General features: G+C 41.8%; 1 protein-coding gene and 1 long non-coding RNA gene across 7 annotated transcripts in view; one reads left to right on the top strand and one right to left on the bottom strand.

The window, feature by feature from the left end:
* E2F8 (E2F transcription factor 8) overlaps window positions 1-22,843 on the top strand; it is a 36,705-nt gene that overhangs the window by 3,037 nt on the left and 10,825 nt on the right. For all 4 annotated transcript variants that reach the window (XM_053284552.1, XM_053284553.1, XM_053284555.1 and 1 more), the window contains 9 exons: window positions 1,441-1,559; window positions 4,696-4,956; window positions 5,292-5,448; window positions 6,530-6,832; window positions 7,095-7,256; window positions 13,156-13,284; window positions 13,503-13,703; window positions 15,106-15,184; window positions 21,972-22,479. In XM_053284552.1, coding sequence (XP_053140527.1) covers window positions 1,512-1,559; window positions 4,696-4,956; window positions 5,292-5,448; window positions 6,530-6,832; window positions 7,095-7,256; window positions 13,156-13,284; window positions 13,503-13,703; window positions 15,106-15,184; window positions 21,972-22,479 — 1,848 coding nt within the window. In that variant the 5' untranslated portion in view covers window positions 1,441-1,511. The remainder of the gene's footprint in view (window positions 1-1,440; window positions 1,560-4,695; window positions 4,957-5,291; window positions 5,449-6,529; window positions 6,833-7,094; window positions 7,257-13,155; window positions 13,285-13,502; window positions 13,704-15,105; window positions 15,185-21,971; window positions 22,480-22,843) is intronic.
* On the bottom strand, window positions 314-22,164 carry LOC128339984 (uncharacterized). 3 transcript variants are annotated; one of them, XR_008313373.1, is made up of 5 exons: window positions 22,011-22,164; window positions 18,740-18,782; window positions 17,294-17,379; window positions 6,465-6,633; window positions 314-4,894 (listed from the first exon to the last, which is right to left on the bottom strand). It is a non-coding gene; the product is annotated as an uncharacterized LOC128339984 (long non-coding RNA). The 3 variants fall into 3 exon arrangements; XR_008313372.1 differs by having other exon boundaries at window positions 6,510-6,633; window positions 22,011-22,162; XR_008313371.1 differs by lacking the exon at window positions 314-4,894 and having other exon boundaries at window positions 6,363-6,633; window positions 22,011-22,155.

Below are 22,843 nucleotides of genomic sequence, written 5' to 3'. Positions count from 1 at the left end.
CACCAGGAGTCGACACTTGACTCAACGGCACACTTTACTTTTACCATCCGCTATGCCTTTGCTGTTGTCACTGAAGTGAGCATCTGCCTCCAGCATCTTCCTATAGCACTGTTGCCCGATATAGGTAACTACAAAGATATATTTACTAGGCACAGTCAGGGAAGCATACCAGCGGGGATTCAAACTAACAGCCTCTTGCTCCCTAGGCAAGCTGCTCCCCTGTTGTGCCACCACACCACAGCTGATAAAAGTTTCCAAACTGGTAGAATACAGGCAGTATTCTACCAGTTTAACATAGATAGAAATAAATAAAATGGCTGTATGTTATTTTTATTTATTGTTAAATTTATATACCACCTTTCAGTAAATCAATCCCAAGGCGGTTTACAGCAGAATTTAAAAACAAGATTGTAAAAATGACACATTTAAAATATTAAGCTAAAAATATAAAACAAATTTGATAAAAAATTTAAAACACAAGCATAAAAACAGTACACAAAGAGAATGGCAATCTCCTTTGGACTGGGTTGTCAGGAAACTATATTCATTGACTTGGTTCTTAAAACGCTGAAGGTTGCCCAGAGTAGCAGTTACTTGTTCAATCTGCTGCTGTTGCCTTTTGATCTGCCACATAACGAGGGGGGAAAGGCAATAGGAAAACTTGTACTTTATTAAGGTGTTACAAACCTCCCAACAGAAGTGTTACACTGCTCTTTCCAGTCATTGTCCCACCACTCTTCCTTTGTTACTTAAGCATTTTTCTCCCTGACCTGCCATTAAAAAAACAGAACTGCTGAGTTTGCACCTTTGCTCTCTTGTGCCATGTTACCAGTTTTACCAATGTACGGGTTTCCTAGATTTCTTTTTCTCAGAAGCTAACTTGGCAACTTCATAATCTCAGTTTGATGCCTCTATTCCACAGCAAACCACATCAAGTTCATTTAAAGAGTGAATGCAAATTCAGCAATATTTAAGAATCTTTAAAAAAAACCACGAGTCAGCAACTGCAGGAGAAAGAAGTGTCAATGTATTTAACTTTATAGAAAATCGTACAGGATTGAAGGCAGGGAGACTGAAACAGAATTCAGTGTGATAAGAGCATGTGCAAATGAGCACTCCTAACAGTGGAGTTTTTTCTTTCATTACAGAAAGTGAGAAAACTCCCCACAGTCCTGAAACTGTAAGCATATTTACTGGGGAATCATTTAAAACTCTGAGGATTACTTCTGAGTAGCATGCTTATAGCGGTGCTACACATTGTTAAAAGACCTAAGGCCTTTCACTGAAGGGGTTTTGCACTAGTGCAACACAGCTTGTGTTCTCCAAGTCCATTTCAGCATTTTAATAAACTTAGATTGCTGTCTTTTCTATCATCTTTATTAATTTCCTGAGGTGTTGACACATTTCACTTCCAAGATGACTTTTCTTTCCCCCTCTCAGAATGCTCACAATGTTACGTAACCAATGCAGCTCTTGCAAGATCTAAATGAAGCATCACAATTGCAGCAAATATGAATGAGAGAAAGGTTTACAGTAGCAAAATGAATACTGAAGACAAGGTAATTTATCTAAAGCTGTTCAAGCTTGCATTTTATTATCCCTTATTTAAATGCATTAATTTTGGGTCCTTGTTGCTGAAAATATGTTGCATATATAGGCCAAAGAAGACTGCATATGAGGCTATAGTGGTCAAGAACGGCTGAGGTAACCCCAGAGTAAATGGCGGCGGTTCACAGGGTATATTCCATCATTGTGCTTTGATTGAGGATTACAGGTTATATTCTCTCATTGCTCTTTTAATTTGCTGTCTTGTTGCTTTTACAAATTGCTTTTACTTCAGTCTTCTTTATATAAAACAAGTCATCTGGAAAAATGTACCTCATTAGAGATCACACCTTGCTTTCTACATGTATATGGTAATAAGTCTCATTTGACAGGGTGGTGGAGGAAGTGGTGGGGGCGGGGGGGGGGCATCCATCCTGAAGTAATAGAAACAAAGCCCCAGCTGTGATTCCCCCTCTCTGAGTGTGATTCCAGGGCATCATGAGGTGTGAGTGGGGTTTGTCCCACAAGGAAGCATACCAGTCTGTGCAATATGGATAGCAAATTCATACAGGAACTCTCTGCCACTTGCTCTTAGGCTTGCCCCCTCCCTGTTCAACTTTTGTTTAAAATTAAAGACTTGTTTATTCCAGCTGGTTGTCTTTTCACTCCGTTCATTTCTCTGTGACTGTCCTTTTTAATGATTTCCTTATCCTGCATTTCTATTATTTTAGAGGTTGTGTTCTACTGTTCTTACTGTGTGTTTAAAATAAATTCTTTTGTAAGCCACCATGAACTCATTTTTGAAGAATGGCAGCATATAAATATTTTAAATAAATAAATGAGAGAGTGCGACTCTAACTCAGTACAGTAAACTGCGATATAGAAATGCACACAATGAACAAAAACAACCAATGAAAATGTGGTCTGTATTACTTCTGTTGAAACATATCTACCTATAATTAAGTATAAAAATCTAGTTTTGATTATAACTAATAGCACTATCAAAATACACTGTCATAGAGCAATCCTTAGCATGTTTACTCAGAAGTAAGCCTCACTGAGTTTAGTTGGATTTACTCTCCAGAAAGCATGTTTTAGTATTGCAGCCCTGGGGTGAAGGCAAAAGTAACCCAAGAAAAGAATATGAATAGTATCTATATACCACTTTTCCGCAACGGTTCCCAAAGTGATTTACATAGATGGCTCATAATCTGAAAAAGAAACATAAGATGGACACCAGCAACAGCCACAGGAGGGATGCTGTGCTGGGCATGGATAGGGCCAGTAGCTCTCCCACTGCTAAATAAAGAGAATCACCACTTTTAAAAGCTGCCACCGGTTAGCAAGGGTCACAGTGGACTTGCAAATCTGGCTTCAGATTTTCAAGACAGATGCAAACAATTCTTTGAAATATATAATAAATGTATTTATGTTTGTGCAAAATAAATTTGTACTTCCTGATGACCTACAGATACCAAATTTCGCATGAACAATCCTGCCACTGAAATTAGCAAAATGTACTATGTTTCACACTGGAATGTGCTAGAGGAAGGATTTAAATAATTTTATTTGTATTATTTAGAATAAATTCTGAATATAATCAATAGATTTTAACTGTTGCCCTCAACAGATTTTTAACAGTCAATCAGATCAGTAATTCAAAAACACCATCTTGCCCAAGAGAAGCAGATCTTTTTGAGATTCAAATTTACTGTATATGGTAATTATTCAGTTAAATGAATATTTGAAGCCGAAATCCTACCAATATGAAATACCTCCCTTTTCCAAGCACATTAATTTATATATAAATTTAAAAATATATATCCAGTGTAATCCATGCAAAATGACTTTGTCCAGTCAACAACAGGCCTCACCTACTCGTATTCTATATTTAACCTTTTAAAACAGGTTGAGACTTGCAGGGATATTCTGGTGAAAGTACAGGTGCCAGCCAATTCCCATATATCACTTGTTTCTGATGCAAGCTTGCAGAACTGGTTCTTGTTCTTATTCCCCAGAGCTCAATTGTGAAATGTATGGTCAGTTTTCAAATTCAAACCTACCCCACCACACTTAACAGTTTATAGTCCTCACACAAATCATGAGTATAAATACAAAACCTTCTTGTCAGTAGGGAGCAGTGTATTTAAATATATTGTATTTAAATATACTTTCTGGCGATTCTCAGAGTACTAATTCTGTTGCATAATCACCAGATTATGCTGAGATTTTTGCTGAGATTTTTCTCTAACAGAAGCTCACCATTTACTTGAAAGAAATTCACGTGGACCTGTATTGTTGGCACTTTCTGCAGGGCAAGCAAAATTCTCACTTTCTTTGGATCGTTTTCCTGGAATCTATGTAACATCTCCATGCCCTCCTTGCTCCACCTGTCATATTGAGAGGCATTTTTTATATCTATAATATATGCCTCTTCAGGGCTTGCAATAAACATGTTGCTAATACTACATGTAAATCCAAAGGTGGACCTAAGCATTACATTTACTCTTGTCCAAAACAGCAGCCCTGAGTGGAATTTGGACACTTTCAAATGTGTGCAGTGGATTTGTGTAGTGATCTTCCCTATATCCTGGTGTTAATGAGTTTTCCTACCTCAGTCATGTGAAGCACAATTCATAATGTTGTATACTGAGAATGTGTTCTACTACACATTATTTTTCCCCCCTGTGTCCCACTCTTCCTTCAAAGAAGGCAGATCCCCACCCCACCCCACTCCTGAATGTGACCCTGAGTGATCACTCATTGAGCTTTACAGCTGAGCAGGGATATGAACCAGAGTCTCCCAACTCCTAGTCTAACACACTGGCTTCTGCACCATGCTGGTTCAACTGGCTCGTATTATGAGTAGAAGCAGGAAGGAGCTAGGCATAGGGCTGCCATTTTTGGCAGCATCTAGTGCCACCCTAAAACAAAATGAAGAAGGCTCAGTCTTTAAAGTATAAACACCCCCATCCCCAAAGCCCAGTAGAAATTAATAGCATGTATGTTTTGACAACAGGTACTCTGTGTATGCTTAAACATTATATTGATGGATTGTTGATGATAGTAACAGCAGCCTTACTTCGACATTGTTTTAATACCTAACACTGCTGTGATTTTGGGTTTTACTGTTTCTTTTTTCTGGCTCAGGAAAATCAGTCTTTTGAAGAACATGAAAGCACAGTGAAAACTCCTCTGAAACAGACTGCTGCCTCCAATTGGATCTTGGCAGAGATCCAGCCTGCTGCTTTTGGCCATCTGACAACGCCACCAAAGCCTAATGAAATCTCTCCTGGAGACCCATGGACACCGACGGCGAACCTGAAAATGCTGATCAGTGCAGCCAGTCCTGAGATCAGAAATCGAGAACAGGAAAAAAGATTGTCAGACAGCAGAAGTGAAAGCCTTGAGGCAAAACTTCTTTTGTTATAAATATTCTTGTGAACTACATTCAGGCTTAAGTACATACTTGAAACATAGCTAGGCAAGCAAACTTTGGTTCGTTCCAATCTCTTGTGTTGGAGTTTAAAATTAGAGTGTTGGTTATTTTTAGGATTTCTAGTTTATACATTTCAGACACTGCATGGTAGCTTTATTATTTTGAGGCTCACCAGCTGTCACAGAGAAGAGACTTGGTATTACTCATTCATCACAGATGCTGGCAGTAAATCTGTCAGATCTTAATATTTTCCTGTAAAGTTTTGCACCAATTGATGTGTTTTCATTCCTTCCTTCTTTGTTTGCAGGACCATTTATCAGGAGATGAATATGAAAAATCCCAACCAAGCCGTAAGGAGAAAAGTCTAGGACTCCTGTGTCACAAATTCTTAGCTCGCTATCCCAGTTATCCTAATACCTCAAAAAACAATTACATTTGCCTTGATGAAGTAGCAGGGGAGCTTAGTAAGTTTGGGCCTGGGGTCTGAAGTTTAACACTTGCAGTAGGGGTGTCGGGGAGGCTCGATTTAAGCTATTTTTAAAAGCACATGTTCTGTGATGTGCTAAACAAGGAAGTGTTCCAATCACCGATTTGCTATACTAGCAAATGGGAGGTGCTGTTCTATTCTGTTCCACACAGAATTCAAAGTTTTTATTCTGTCATGTTTTAGTCCAAGAGCTGCTTCACACATACAGACTGTTACCATTCAGACCAATCCTCTACCTGGAGTTACTAGGAATTTGGAGCAGGGGCACGGTATGCTGGTCAGGACAATCACTATGATGATTGCCTCTGAAGCTTACAAATGGGGAAGTGGAGAACTTGTTAGAAAGACACCTTTCTATGCATCTTCACTCTAGTTATGGTAATGGTGCAGCAATAGTTCTGGCTCCAAAACAGGGAGCTCCAAAACGAGCAAAGAAACAGCAAATGCAATGCTTGATCCTGGAGGATTAGAGGGCTCTTAAATTGCTCTTAAAATTTTTGTCCTGTGAATTCTGTGTATATACACATTTTTTCATTAAAAGTCCCATAAAATCACACTCAGAATTGTTGGGAGCTCAAATAAAAATTACCCACTCAAAAACTATAGAGCTGTGAAAAGGTGGAGAATTGCTCTTCTTTGGCCTCTTAGGGGAATGCCTTCATTTTCTCTCCTACACTCCCATGGTGCAAACCCCCATTACCACAAGAGGGAGACATGGGCTTGGAAAACAGGCCACATCCAGTTGTTATGTGTGCTGGTTCCTGCCCACAAACCCAGCATTTGTAAGTCTCTATCCTACGTCAATATCTCTCCATCAGCTCAAACCCATAAATATTGCACTCCAATTTTGTTGCTTGCTATTTAAAAACAAACAATGCAATGCAAATAAAATAACTCTCCAAGGTATCTTTTTATTTAGTGTGTGTATTTCACAGACTAATGTGAAATCCTATGCCACTACCACAAAGAATAAACAAAACATATGTACATAACTGATGAATGAAGCAACTTTACTTATATTCTCTATCAAATAATTACTGTATTGTCCTCCTTTCCAGATGTTGAACGCAGACGTATATATGACATAATGAATGTACTAGAAAGTCTTCACATGGTAAGCCGTCTTGCCAAAAACCGGTATGCTTGGCACGGGCGTCATAATCTGGAAAAAACACTACAGGTGTTGAAAAAGGTGGCTGAAGATAACAAATACACACAGCAAATTGAGTTAATTAAAAAGAGAGAACTTGAACAGGAGCCTGAGGGGAATGGCCAGAACACTGAATTGGCGAAGCATGTTGGCTCAAACGACCATACAGAGATATTATTTGTGGAACTTCCGGGGATGGAATTTCGAGCAGGTAGGACTTTGCTATATTTCTCAAGGTTGACATGCCAGTATTTGCAGCTCCTATAACTTGTTTAGTTCTAAATGCTTAAAAATGCATAAAAGATCATGACTGAAATCCACCAAGCACCCCTGCTGGGCAATCTAATGAACTTAAGTTGCGTAACAACAGTGTTTGGTGGACTGCACTCTAGGTGAGTTAGGAACAGGACTTTCACAATTGTTATAACTTGGACATCTAACTTAAGTTGCTACTGTCTTGTTTTCTTTCACAGCTTCAGTAAATAGTCGTAAAGACAAGTCTTTAAGAGTGATGAGTCAGAAATTTGTGATGCTCTTTCTTGTATCAACTCCCCAAGTTGTGAGCCTTGAAGTTGCTGCTAAGATTTTAATTGGCGAAGACCATGTTGAATATTTAGATAAAAGCAAGTTTAAAAGTAAGTAAGAGAAACTGCTGTCTATCTCCACTCTGCTTTGTTTAGCCTGCATGTCTGTGATTGTATGTGTGTATGTATGTACATTCACTTACTCATGCTAATATAGATCTTAAAACGTTTGCTTTAGTTTATCTGCATCATTAAGTACAATATTACTTTTTTTAAAATGAAGATAACTGATGCCTAATTTGGCTATTTTTCAACTAAGTTAGTTCTTGCTCAAAAGTATTTCTGGATATTTGTTCTCATTATTTATTTATTTATTATTAAAAATGTTATACCGCCCTTCCAAAAGGCTAGGGCAGTTTACATTAAAACACCATTAAAATCAATTAACAATTAAAACAAAAATTATAAACTGCATAAAATAATTAATAATTAAAACATCATAAAACACCAAATAAATAGCCAAAACAACTTAAAAACAAGTTTTAAAAAGCTGAGAAAGCTTGAAGAGATGTGTTTTCAGAAGTTTCTTTAAAATTGCCAGAGATGGGGAGGCTCGTATCTTAGTAGGGAGCGCATTCCACAATCTTGGGGCAGCAGCTGAGAAAGCCCGTCTCTGTGTAGCCACAAAACGAGTTGGTGGCAACTGGAGACAGACCTCCTCAAGTGACCTCAATGGGCGGTGGGGCACATAGCGAAGAAGACGTTCTCTTAAATACCCAGGGCCTAAGCCATTTAGGGCTTTGTAAGTTATAACTAGCACTTTGTATTGCCTGGAAACCTATTGGCAGCCAGTGAAGCTCCATCAACAGAGGAGTAACGTGGTCTCTCTGAGATGACCCAGAGACCAACCTGGCTGCCGCATTCTGAACCAACGGAAGTTTCCGGACTACGTACAAAGGCAGCCCCATGTAGAGTGCATTACAGAAATCCAGTCTGGAGGTTACCAACAAATGTACCACTGTTTTGAGGTCATTGATCTTGAGAAATGGGCGCAGCTGGTGTAGCACTTAGCAATAGCAATAGCACTTACATTTATATACCGCTCTATAGCTGGAAGCTCTCTAAGCGGTTTACAATGATTTAGCATATTGCCCCCCAACATTCTGGGTACTCATTTTACCGACCTCGGAAGGATGGAAGGCTGAGTCAACCTTGAGCCCCTGGTCAGGATTGAACTTGCAACCTTCTGGTTACAGGGCGGCAGTTTTACCACTGCGCCACCAGGGGCTAATACATTTATTTTATATTTCAAAGAATTGTTTGCCGAAGCTGATAGAAAGCACCCCTGGCCACCGCCTCAACCTGAGAGACCAGGGAGAGGTGTGAATCCAGAAGTACTCCCCGAATGCGAACCTGTTCATTGTGGGGAAGTGTGACCCCATCTAGAACAGGGAGATCAAAATCGTTTCTAGAGTTCTGACCCCGCACAATAAGTACCTCCGTCTTATCTGGATTCAGCTTCAGTTTATTCTCCCTCATCCAGCCCATTACTGCTTCCAGGCAGGCATTTAGAGAGGATATGCCAACTCCTGAAGAGGTTGACATGGAGAAGTAGATCTGGGTGTCATCAGCGTACTGGTAACACCCAGCTCCAAATCCCCTGATGATCTCTCCAGCGGTTTTGTGTAGATGTTAAAAAGCATTGGAGAAAGTACGGAGCCTTGAGGAACACCATACTTAAGCTCAGATTTCAAAGAGCAACAATCTCCAATCTCCACCATCTGAAATCTGTCCGAGAGGTAGGAGCGGAACCACTGTAAAACAGTGCTTCCCACTCCCAATATAAGAGGTTGGCCTTCCTAGAGATTCTTCCTTAACCCTTTCCAGTAATGTTAGATTGGTCCATGAGGGAGAATATGTAGAGTATGAGGTTGCCTATTGGCAAGAAATATTGTGGAGATAGCTCAGTAAGTCCTTGACCCCTTTCTCCCAATCCGTGAGAAGGGCTTAGTGGGCGGGGAAGGTTCACCTACCTTCCCTGCAGACAAACCATCGGAGAAGCTGGGTGTGCGGATCGTGCACCCAGATGATCCTCTGTTGCCCCAGACAGCACAGAGGGTTGGGGGCCAGGATGCGTTGTCATGGCCACCGGAAATCCCATGATGTACCTGTGCAGTGCATTCTGGGTGTACCCCTGGTGACGGGCAGGAGTCCTGCAGTCTCCCAGCCCCAGCTGCAAGCAGCTGGTGCTGGCAAACAAGTAAAAAATGGGGCTAAAGGAGCATTCACTCTTGTAATCCCATTTAAGAGGCTGGCCTCTCTGGCAGATTTGCCACTAAAACACTGCTGGCATCAGGCACAGGCACAGCAGTTCTTATGATCAGTCAAGATCGGGCTTGGCTTCCTCAGCCTGGTTTTGTCTGATCGTAAGAACAGCCTTCTGCTTGGGGAGAAAGGAAAGAACAGCTTTCTTTGCACTGAATCCCTAGTGATACGGTCTATAAGAAACCTTTTCCAGAAGAGGCAATGGGGACCAAATAAAACTGACACCAGAAGCCAATTTCCTATTGTCATATCCTCCTTGTTGTAGAAGTAGTTATGCAGAGTTAACTCTCTGTAGATGCTTAAACTGAAGCAGACAGTTGGTTAACCCAGAGCTCTCTTTAACCTGGAGAACTATAGAGCTCTTCTGGTGGCTTCTGTTCAGCTGTCCTAAACTGAAAACTGCACAGTCTCAAAGTTGACTCTCTCAGCTTGAAAGGACAAGAACTCCACAACACTCTTTCTCTGTCTTATAGCATTTTTATTGGCTCTGGGGAATAGCAATTCCAACTTGCTTTGGGCAAATAGCAAATTGAACCTTTGCTGTAGAATCTGTCCCTAATTTTCATCTAAAGCAGGGGGAAAAGCTGCATACTCTAAAAGTTCTGGTTGACATGACCTCAGGAAGAAAAGAGAATCCAAATTGCATTGTGGGATGCATGTTCTATAGGTTTAAAATTACTGGTATTCATGACCTCGGGACAGAAACAGGATTCAAATTCCTGAAACGCACATTGAAACAGTCTTTCAAAAGGGGAGTATTTAGAAGGCCTTATCACAATTTCACTGTTAGCAGAATAATAACAGAGTAGCACCCCCCACTTTCCTTCTCCATATCCTGACAAAAACAGTGAGGTCATTCACACAATCAAAAACTGTGTTCTACCCGGGATTGGGGGCTGTGTGTTCCCCCAATTTTCAGTTGTGTGGAAGCAAGGTAGGAGGAAACGAGGAGACGAAACCTGGGTAGGAGTGATTGTGTGGAAGCAAAGTAGGTAAACCTAGGTAGGTTTTCCTCCTACTTTGCTTCCATACAATCACTTCTACTCAGGTCTTCCTCCTACCTTGCTTCCACACAACCGAAAATTGGGAGCACACACAGCCCCCAATCCCGGGTAGAACATAGTTTTTGATTGTGTGAATGACCTCATCGGGGGTGTAACGAGGGTGGGGCAGGCAGGGCACATGCCCTGGGTGCCATTGCAGGGGGGTTGCAAAGTGCCTGCCATGCCCCGCCACCCGCCCCAACTGCGTTGGACAGGTGCCCCGCCGCCCCCCTACCAGCGAGCATTTGTTTATTTCAGACAGCGTTTGCTGCCTGAAAGCGTCTATTCCCCTTTCTCTTCTTCCAGAGAGGGAGAGAAAAGAAAAATAGATGATTTCAGGTAGCAAGCACTGCCTGAAATGACACCGAAGAGCTTGCTCAGGCTCTTCGGAACTTGAGGTCACGCCCCCTTTGACATCACATTCAAAGGGGCGTGGCCTCGAGCTCCGAAGAACCTGAGCAAGCTCTTCAGAGTCATTTCAGGCAGTGCTTGCTGCCTGAAAGCATCTATTCTTCCTTTCTCTCCCTCTCTAGAGGGACAAAAAGGGGAATAGATGCTTTTAGGCAGCAAAGGCTGCCTGAAATAAATGGCAAGTGCTCACAGGGGGTGGGGGCAGGAAGCACAAGGGGTTGACTGTATGTCTTAACTGTTAAGGGATGCTGAGTATGTGTGCGCTCTTGCTTTGTTTAAAGCATGTTAGTGGACCACAGGGATTCTAGTTTAAAACAAACCAGCACAAAACTGAAGTAAGCTCACTCCTGCCATAATGTGTACACTCTGTGCTAAATATAGATACATTTTGCACTAGAGTAACACAGATTCTGTACCAAAAATGCAGAATTCTCCATATAAATAAATCAAACATATCTGCATAAATTTAATTAACTTTGTAAAGTTGAATTTACTTCTAACCATGTGGAGGGGCACTAAAGCCGCATCTCAACCATTGAAATCTTGCTCAGTCCCACCTCTTATTTTAGGAGCAAAGTGTTCAAAATACAGCATGTGAGCTTTTGAGTTACACAGAGCTCTTCTTCAGGCTACATGGGGGAGAACATTTTTTCCAAAAAGGAACAGTACAGATATTTCTGTTTATCATGCCCACACTCAGAAATACCTTGTATTTGTTGACTATTCAATCTGAGAGAGAGTTCTGTGTCACTCGAAAACTCACATACCTCATTTGGTATGTGACGGGCTGGCTCACTGGCTGGCTGCATACTATTTTTCTGACTGACTTTGTTCTACTGGACTAACAGGGGTAATCTGATTTTAAAATGCAACAGATTACTCTTGCACCATAAATATTTATACAGTACGCTTCCCACACAAAAACAAACACTCAAAGTACCCTGCTTACAGACAGACATCCATGCTCTGTAATTAACAAATACAACTGGATAAACAGGCATAAGGGTTTAGATAAATTTTTGTGACTAGAGCCTGGTTTACCCAATTTTTCTAATTTAGGTTTTATGTGGGTTACCGACATTAGCATGATTGTGTGAATCCATGCCAAGGTGATTGATGGCCCAAGATGGATCTGAGAATCCTTGATGTGGTTTTGCACATTCATGCTAATTATTATTTATTTATTATTTCTATTTTTCACATTTATATCCCGCTCTTCCTACACGGAGCTCAGAGGAACATAAGGTTATTTTTATCCTCACAACAACTCTGTGAGGTAGGTTAGGCTGAGAGATGCCTACTGGCCCAGAATCATCCAGTGAGTTTCATGGCTGAATGAGGAGTCGAACTCAGGTCTTCCCTGTTTCATATAGTGCCATAATTTGTTAATTAAAAGATTAACGAGCTTGACTTGTATTTTTGAACTGATATTATGGTAATGTTATCTGAAAGATGGGTGTCAGATGTTTGGACGGGGGCGTAATTTCAGTGCTTGCCCTAGGCGCTATTTTCCCTAGACACGCCTCTGGACCTCATTGTGTTTGTCAAGATATGGAGAAGGAAAGTGGGGGTAGTTTGTTATTATTCTGCTACTTTGATAGAACACAGTTTTTTATTGTGTTTTGACCTCAATAAGTTGCATTTAAAAAATAATGGCTGACATCTTAACTAATAGAACAAATATGCTTCTAACAAGTACACACGCAATGCTAGCCTCCCTGCTTCCGAAGTGCAGGCACTCTTGCATAAGAGTGCATTGGTTTTCACTTCTCTCTCCTTACTGTGGAAGTGCTTTTTTACCCATGGAAACGCCTCCCTGAAGGTCACCTCTTATGGGTCAAAGAAGACTTTCAAATCAAGGGGAGAGTGCTCAAAACCATTGCACTCTTGTTTGAGAGTCTGTGCTTTGGAAGCAAGACTGCATGCATACTTATGTTAGCATGTGTGCACAGTTAGGATGTTAACCAGTAAAAATCTTGGCTGGGAATCCAAATGTTAGTGTGCGTCCATGCACACCCCAACTCATGCACTCTTCCCTCATGTATCTCTGAAACATAATAAATGACTGAACTTGCTGCTTTTGTCTTTAGTAATAGTTGCTTGAGTTTAGTGTTTGGGAGAGAGGAGGCAGAGACTGGTCCAGTCTGTCTGACCATAATAACAATGCTGAACCCTGATCAACTATGAAGTAATAGTGTTGCATTTTTATCACCCTTTTAACTTACTTTCAGCTAAAATTCGGAGGCTGTATGATATTGCTAATGTCCTCAGTAGCCTTGAGCTTATTGAGAAGATTCATGTTACAGAGGAAAAGGGCCGCAAGCCAGCATTTAAATGGACAGGGCCATCAGATGTTCCAGGTAAGATGGACATTTCTGTATGCTAGAGTGGAATTGGTTTAAGTTATAACAATTTTCCTGCCTACTCCTCCTGTCCTCAAAAGAAACCTTTCACAGAAAAGCAATTTAATGTTTATTAAGTAGTTTTCTAGTATAATTTGCTCTGTCCAAACAAGGATTAAGAACCTAATTTGATAAGCTTCTAAAATAATGCAGTTTTGTGCATGATTGATTTCTAGGTTCACAGCCTGTACCTACGCTTTCTTCAGTTCATCCTATGGAAGGAAAGTCTCCCAAAGAGCACTGTTCAAAGAATCTTTTCCCTGCTAGAAGCAAGCAAGGCTTCACACGGCATCCATCCTTAAAATTGGCAAAGGGTACACAAAATAATCGTAGAAAAATTCATTCGGCTCCGAGCAGCCCCATCAAGAAAAGTACAAGTATGTAGTTGAAATGTAAACTCTGGCTAGTCTCATACTGTTAAAATACTGAATAGGTGTTCTGTCAGATTTAATACAGTTGTGTTTATGCTTTACCTCTTTGTACAGAAAAAAAGCATATGTATGCTTGGCAAACTAAGACTGTAATCCATAACTCACTCACTCCTGAGCAATCTTACTAAGTCCGGCTATGCCTTTGGGATCATTTCAATCTGCATACATGAACGAAACCTCAAGGACTCTGGAAAGGTCAAAATAATGGTGGTGGTGGTGGTAGGCACCATTATAATACTCCATTTGAATCTTTCTGGTTCTTTATATCCAAAAGGCATAGAAAGGAGATACAGCAGGTTTAATCCCTGGCATCTCCAGTTACAATCTCAGCTGGTAGAGCCTGGAAAGATATCTGCCTGAGTCTTTGAAGATTCACTGCCAGTTGGATCAGATTAGACCAATAGGTTTTGTATATAAGGTAGTTTCATAAGTTCACTTCGTGTTTGTCTCTTGATGGCAATGGCTGTGCAGATGACACTAATCTAGACCTTGAGACTAGACTATGGTGTTGCATATGACTGTTTTTGATTAGGAGATATATGTGCCTGCTTAAAAATTATACTTTATCTCAACTTCAGCTTTTCCTCTCCAAGCAAAATGAATGCCTGTAGTATTAGGCCAGGCTAATTCAAGGCTAGTTCATTCATTTTTTTTAAAAGGGTGGTTTATTTTTTGCTCATAGATCTCCTTATTTGTCAAAACAAAAGGAAATATAAGAATACTCAACATTTTGGCTAGGCCAAAGTACCTACTGAAAACCTTCCATAGAGGTTTTCAGTTTCAAAAACAGCAGTAGCAAAAAGCAGCAGATCCAAATAAGGAAGCTTTCTCTCTCAGAGGGCTTGCTAGAAAAGAGTATAAAAGTGAGTTCTCTATCTTGGATATTTCCCAAACTGCTCCAGTATCCACTTAAAATGTTTCCCTTCTCTGTCCCAACACACTGTTTCAGGCCTTAATTAAAGGGTTTATCTCTCTCTTTCCCTCCTCCCAATTCAAAACAAAAGTCAAGTGCAGATGATTTCATTGTTTCAACTAGGCAGGTACAAGTGAAAGCTGTCCACAGAGTACAAAGCAAGAAGTGCTGCTTTCAACAAAAATAGGGACTCGTTATGTGAGCAGTACACAAAATGGCTTCCCTTAAGTTTGCTTTTTAATTTCTTTTAGCTATTTAACAGCAAACATCCACCAAATACCCCGACATATGGTTGTGATAATGGACTGCCACATTTGAGCACAGCCAGCAATTGGTCTTAGGAAAGAAGTCCTACTTGGAATGGATTGCTCAGTTTTGAACTATGCAAATGATATGGTTTCAGTAGAATCCCTTCATGTTTCTTTTCTCCCAAAGGTCAAATTGCATCAAGCTTTCCAAACAAGATGGCGCAACTTGCAACAATTTGCAAACAGCAATTAGACGAACAGTCAAGGTACGTTTGTAGAAGTGTGACCATTCCTTTTTGTATTGCTGTTGCCTAATGGATGCAGATCAATCCAGCTGCTGAAACTGGATGATATGGATAGTGATCCCACGACAGCCATAAACAATGGGTTCTGCACCTGTGCAGACCAACTTCAGGTAAAATTCGTTAGCTTCTTGAGACGCCCTCAACCGCTTCCTGCATATGTTCTGTAGTACTTTATATTGGTGGTTAGGCATCCCTCTTTCCTTTCTTTCTGACTGCCTTAGCGATCACTTGTTTGGATTTCTAAAGCTTCTCAGAATAAAGCAATTGTTTTAAAAATTAGTTTAAGTGGCTTGAATATGGTACGGCACAACTCCTCTAAGGATTACTTCACGGATTTTGATAAGTATTTGGGAATTACACAGTGCATTGATTACGGAACGTTAAACAGACTACGAGTACGTTTGTCGGATATAACTTGGTCTTCAGTGGAATTTATTGGCTTGACTCGGGACTTGGTTACTCTATTTGGCGAAGCTCCTATTGTGCCTCCCATGAGTACAAAGTGGCCTCAACAGATGGCCACCAACTCTGTTTGCTGTGTTTGGGAGAGGGTCATAGTGCCTCAGCCTGTTTAGTCTGCGCTTGATTTTCCAAGCAGAATTTGAAGAACTGGGCTGCCTGAAAAAGTTGCGTTGCTAGAGAAAGCACTTAGTCCTGAGAAAATTACACCCCAATTGCCCACCGCATTAGGCTCGATTTCAAGATCGGCACTGGGGACTGCAACACTCAGTCTAAATCCTCAGTGTCCGTGGCAGCAGCTTTGAACTTGGGGGCTGAAATGCCCTTCAAAAAACCAAGTGCTCTACAAGCCAGTCCCAAACAGGACAGAGCAAAGAGAAAAGGCAACTATGGCCGGCGCACCGGCATCGAAGAAATAAACGGGACAAGTCACATTAAAAACACCATGGCAAAACACCCGAGACAACCCCCTCTCCAGGGCTGCAGCATGTGAAAGACCCTACGATGCTGAAGGAACAGCATCGGACAAAGGATAACCCGGCACCGGAACCACGACATGGAGTGGCTTCACTTTCACCGGTGCCAACCTCACAACAGTCTCCGACGCTGAGACAAGCCACGTTCAGTGGCGACATCTTCGACGGCGAAGCCAAATGTACGGTCGCCTGTCATCTTCAACATCGGGTACGATGCCAGGCTCAAGGCGGAAGCGGAGTTAGACCCAACATTGATTACGGATATTATAAAGCTCATGGAGTCTGGGGAGAGTACTCCATCAACCACAACTTTCAAAGGCTTCCTTAGTCACAGACTGGATGTTGAGGAGGAGGAGGAAGCAGAGCAACATATTTCAGTACCGAGGACACCATCAGTATCAAAAAGAAACCCATATGGAGCCACTCCATTGCATGGGTTGCTGCCTCATAGGGGTTAGGGAGATACCTCTGTTGCCCTATCTCCTGAAGAATATTCATAATTTAAACTGTGGCAAATGCAAAAAACAAGCATGCAACTAACCCAAACGGTGACACAAGTCATGCCTACTAGACATGAATATCAGGATACTTCAGTGCAGACTAGCTTGCACCAAAGGCTAATTTCAAAGATAAGGGATGTTGCTGTTCAAACAAATTTTCCTCCTCTACCTATAATTCCACCTACTATTCAATCACAAGCACAGTTGCCAAAGGGACCAACATTGGGATGTGCTATGGCTACACAGACTATGCCGGTGCCAAAGAGCATTGCAACACAAACTATACAAACAAGGGACACTATTAGGAGGGAAAACAGAAATCCTTCTACAGAGAAAAACATGAGACAGGCCTCTGCTGAAAAGACCACGTCTTCAGCAGAGAGCACCACAGACACATGCTGACACAACCCGTGTCCAAACGGAGGAAGAGTTGGAAGAACACATCCCTGAACCAAGCCAGAATGTGTCGACAGCTCCATCTGTATCACCGACAGAGGAGATGAAAACCTACCACCAGCTGATAGCAGAGGTTGCTGAGGTACTTGGCTTGGACCTGAAACAGAAAATGACAGATCTAGATGATCTGGTGTACAATTTCATGAAAAGGACTGCAGGTCTGCAACCTGTATACTTACCAATGTTACCTGTCATTACTAAGGCTGCAAACCTGGCTTTGGAGGTTGTCCAGACATCCACGGCAACATCAAAGCACCTGGAAACACTGTGTAGGATACAAGAAGAGGATAATAAGTATCTTGTGAAACATCCTGTACCTAACTCTTTAGTAATAGATTGTGTGTCAACTTCCAAAGGAGGAAAGTGCCACACAACTCCAGCATACGAGGGGCAGAAGTTCAATGTCTCAGGCTTATGCCAACAGCATGCCTTACTACTAAAATCACCAACTATATTGCATGTTTATCAAAACACACATATTTCCTGTGGGAAACGTTGTTTGAAGATAGTGCCAATTTGACGCCAGAGGAATTTCAGTAGAGATTTGAAAATACCTTTATAAAGGCAGCTACGGCAACGCACCAACAATTGAGTAATGCAAAACATCTTGCGGAGTCAGAATCCCGCACTTTAACAGCAGCAATAATGCTAAGAAGACACACTAGGTTGCATGCAACTACTCTACAACAAGACACGAGGGACGCATAGAAGTTCTTCCATTTGATGGCAAGGGGCTGTTCTGTGACGAGACAGACACCTATATGGAAAAATGGAAGAAGTCAAAGAACACAGCAAAGTCATTCTCAACAACACCGAAATTTATTAATACAAGATATCAGCCTTATCAAATAAGGAAAAACATGTATCGACAGAATGAGCATAAAGACTATAGAAAGCCATACCAGAGATGCAATCAGAAACCATAAGCGGCAAGGAATAAGACGAACCTGCTGAACCGTAACAAGGCCACACAGCAGGCCAAGCAACACCTTTGATTGCTCTCAGAGCCCATCTGCACTATTGTAAACCAACAAGACACTGATACATACCATCTGCACCAAGGACAACATCACCTTGACGCCTGCAAGATTCAACATCAAACTGGCAAGTCATGCTCAAGCATGGCACTGCATAATATCAGACCAGTGGGTCTTGCGGATAGTTAAGACAGGGTATGCAACAGAATTCAAAACTCTGCCAGAGTATTCGGGGATAAAGTATACTCCCGAGACAACAACCCTGAAAGAAGCAGTCAAAGAACTGTTGGAGAAACAGGTGATTGTGCCAGTGCACAGCAAGTGAGATTTTACTCCTGATATTTTCAAATCCCAAAAAGGATGGAGGTATTCACTCAATAATGGACTTAGGCTGATTGAACCTGTATGTCGAGGTACAGAAGTTTTGCATGATAACGCTGCAAGCAATCCTTCCACTTCTACATGAAGAAATGTGGATTGCAACATTGGATTTAAAAGATGTATACTTTCATATCGCAACAGGAAAACCACAGGAAGTACCTATGCTTTACGTTGGGCACAGAAATTTACCGGTACAATGTGCTACCCTTCGGTCTGGCGACAGCCCCAGAGATATTCACCAAATGTATGACAGTGATCATAGCCTACCTTCGGACTTCAATCTTTCTATATCTAGACGACTGGCTCCTCACTGCAAAAACAAGAGAACAGTTAATTTTGCAAGTACAGTGCATGACAACTCTTTGAGTGACTTAGGGGTACAAATCAATTGGGAAAAGTCACATCTACAGCCTGCCAAACGACTCCAGTACATTGGTCCCGTGCTAGACATGGAAAAGCAGAGGGCGTATTTACCAGAGGACAGGGACTATCGTATACAACAAATGGTGGGGACATTCCAAGCAACACCATGGCAGAAATCAAGGGCAATCCAAGTGTTTATGGGCCTGGTGGCTTCCTGCATGTCTACAGTAAGATATGCGAAGCTACAACTGAGGAAGCTGCAGACATGGTACCTGATGAAATTTCATCCCAATGTCATTCCACAGAACAAGATCCTGCTCATACTAAAGAAGGTGTTGGCTTCTCTGCAATGGTGGACCCTCGGAGCGAATCTCTTGTGGGGAATACCACTCAAAAACCTAGTTCTCACAGTAATTATAATAGATGCCTCCATGCTGGGCTGAGGTGCTCATCTGCCGGAGCTGAGGGTGCAGGGCCTCTGGTCGACTTGAGAGAGGCAGTAGCATATACACTTCCTGGAGCTTCTGGTTGCCTTCAAGGCACTGAAGTCTTTTCAGAAAACTGTCACGTACCAAGTGGTTCAGATACAGATGGACAACACCACTGCGATTGCTTATATAAACAATCAAGGGGGCACGGTGTGTCATCTCAAGTCTACAGATGTGGAATTGGTGCATTTCCCAAAGGGTTCATATGATTGCCATTCATATAAAAGGAGAGGACAACATATTGGCGGATGCATTGAGCAGGACTCAGATACTGCAGCAACTTGAATGGGAGATAGACCCAAAACTCCTGAAGGAGCTGTTTGCATGTTGGGGAATGCTATCAGTGGATCTGTTTGCAACCAAACAGAACAAGAAATGCAAGTAGTACTCTCAAGAATGGGACTAGGAAGCTGCTCAAAGGGTGATGCATTCCAGTTCCAATGGACTTGAAGTACCTTCTATCTGTATCCATTGTATCCGCTGTTGAACAGGGTAATGGCCAAAGTGCTGCAGGACAGAACCAGGGCATTCTGATAACCCCTTGGTGGCCAAGACAGCCATGGTTTCCGCAGCTACTCAGACTGTCTGGCTGGGACCACAGGCATCTTCCTCAGTGACCAGACCAGATAAGTCAGGAGAAGGGTCAACTACTGCACCCAAACCTAGCAACACTGAATCTTACAGCATGGTGGATAGATTACAGAGGAAAATCTTACTTAATAACAGGAAAGCTTCCACCAGAAGGAATTATGGGGCCAAGTGGAAGAAATTTTGCAACTACACAAAAACAAAACACTTTACACCCAAAGAGGCAATACTAAGGCAAGTGTTGTATCTCACATCTTTAAAGACAAAGGGACTTGTGATTGTCTCGATTTAACATGCATTTGGCTGCTATATCAGCACGCCACAGTGAATGGGATGGGAAAATGGTGTTCTCCCACTCAAAGAGCAAGGAATTAATGAAAGGCATAAATAATATGAACCCACCAGTGCGACAGCCCATAGTCTGTCACTAGTACTTTCCACGTTAACAGAAAAACCTTTTGAGCCGATGGCAATTACTGCCATGAGAATGGTAGCATTGAAAACAGTATTCCTGGTGGCAATGAGTGCAAAACGCGTAAGTTAACTCTTAGCGCTGCGTATTGATGAATCTTATACCAAATTCCATCAAGATAAAGTGGTAATGCGCTTGGATCCTGACTTCTGACCAAAGATAGTCTCATACTTTAATTTGAACCAAGATGTAGTCCTGCCAACCTTTTTCAGGAACCCATCCTTAGCTTTGGAGCACTTGAGTATTCTCTGGATGTGTGAGGGGCAGTACAGTTCTATTTAAAGAGAACACAAAAAATCAGGAAAACAAAGCAACTATTTATTTGCATTAAGGGTCAACGAAAGGGCCAATCACCATCACGCCAACAGGTGTCACATTGGTTAGTAGAGACAATATTGATGGCATATGATCTATAAAAAGTGACCCCACCAAGATCAGTAAAGGCCCACTCTACATGGGCATATGCAATGTCAGCAGCGCATTTGTCGGGTGTGAGATTCAAAGACATCTGCATGGCTGCACCCTGGGCTTCAGACCAGATATTTGTCAAACATTATGCTTTGGACCTTCGCTCTGCAGCGGTGGCTGAGTTCAGAAGGGCAGTTCTAAAGAGGGTGTTGCAGTAACTTGCGGCTTCCACCTCCTCAAGGGAAGCTCATAAGTCACCTGTTGTTCATGACTGTTGTGGGATCACCATTCAGATAAACAGGTTGCTTACGTGTAACAGATGATCTGGTAGTGATCTCACAACATTCATAAAACCCACTGCAGAGTGCAAGCATTACAGACTATAGATGTGGATGTGTGTTCAGGAAAAGAACGTCAGTCAGCCAGGACTGAAAGAGGGACACCTAACCGCTGCTATAAAGTACTGCAGAGCACGCACAGGAGGCGGTTGAGGGCGTCTCGAGGAGCAAACGAATTTTACCCGAAATTGGTCTGTGCAGGCACAGAACTCATTGTTTATGAATGCTGTGGGATCACTACCAGATCATCTGTTACAGGTAAACAACCAGTTTTTCACATCTAATTCTTGATGCCAGCACCTGATAAGGGGAGATGATGAGAACTGTATTGAAATGAGAGCTGTTTGAGAGTGGAGCAACCTGTCTCACGTGATGGTTGGCTCCCCTTTGCTAGAGGTTTTCACATGCTGGACAGCCATTTGTCAGGGATGCCATAGCATTCTTGTACTAAGCAGGGAGTTAGACGCCAAGCATGGGTGTCTATGGTGGTGGTAGTTGCTGCCCCCTGATAATGCAGAACAGTTTAGATACATTATGTATATATTGTAGATATATACTCCCCCTTCCCACCCCACAAACAATCCTACAGATGCCCATGCCTTCAAGGTCCCTTTTATGATATTCTCCCACAGTTACTACAATTCTATCGCAGTTACTACTTATGGACATCCTAAGCCTTCATTTAATGTATTTGTAATAATACTTTGCAATGTTTTATTTTCTAAATCAAACCCAGTTCCACATCTTTTCTTCTTCCTTTAACAGTTCCACTGTGTTCTGTTTTCCTTCAACAAAGCAACTTTGGATGAAAGAATGTTAACATTGTGAATTCCTTTCTTTAGGAAGTTTAAAAAGATACAAATGAAACAGAAACACTCTACCTTGCCATGCCCTCTAGCTTCACTTCCTGACTCAGGTTTGGACTCCAAACAGTTTGTGTCTCCTCCTTCTGTTGGGACTCTACCTCTCATCCAGAACTCGGTGTCTACAGGAATACTATCCCCTGTGCATTCCAGCTATGCACTGTATTTGCATCCTTCCCAAACACAGATAGTGACTGGCTACAATCCAAGTTTCACGGTACAGCCTGTTCCCTGCGCTAATGTGATTGGAATGAGTTCTCCTACAGAGGCTAGTTCAAAAGCAGCACCTGATAAAATCTCCAAAGACCATGGTACACATTTAGAAGGTGATGCATCTGTTAAAGACCAAAACCTCTGTGTGGCTAAGGAGCAAGATGGTACAAAAGATGACTCACCACCTGAGAAATCTTTTAAAAGATGTATGGCATTACTGGATGATAGTCCAATTAAAAAATATAGAAGTGGAGAGCTTCAAGATGTGTTATGGGTAAGCCATTTTGAAAATACATGCTTGTTTTCAAACATTAAAACTGGGCACCAGAGTCTGTTGTCATCTCTCTCACCAACTATGGTAGCAGTTGGGGAGGGATTAATCAGGACCATTGATTAGACAGCCATGTGGAGACATCTCTGCCCCCCAAAGTCAATACATCTTGGCAAACTCTGAAATCAGGTTATCCAATAGGCTGTGTCTACCTCCTCTCCTCGGAACAAGATGGCCCTATGGTAGCTTTGTGGTGGCATTTGGGGAGGGAGAGGCCTTTTCTGCTATTTGGGAAACACTGCACTAAATGCTACAGAGCAGATGTGTGCAACTTAGAGTGCAATAAGCTTCAAAGCAAGGCTGGGAA

This window comes from Hemicordylus capensis, chromosome 1, assembly GCF_027244095.1.
Source record: "Hemicordylus capensis ecotype Gifberg chromosome 1, rHemCap1.1.pri, whole genome shotgun sequence".
NCBI classification, from domain to species: Eukaryota; Metazoa; Chordata; class Lepidosauria; order Squamata; family Cordylidae; genus Hemicordylus; species Hemicordylus capensis.
Note: the sequence above shows the minus strand (reverse complement) of the source record. Positions and strands in the feature narration are given on the sequence as shown.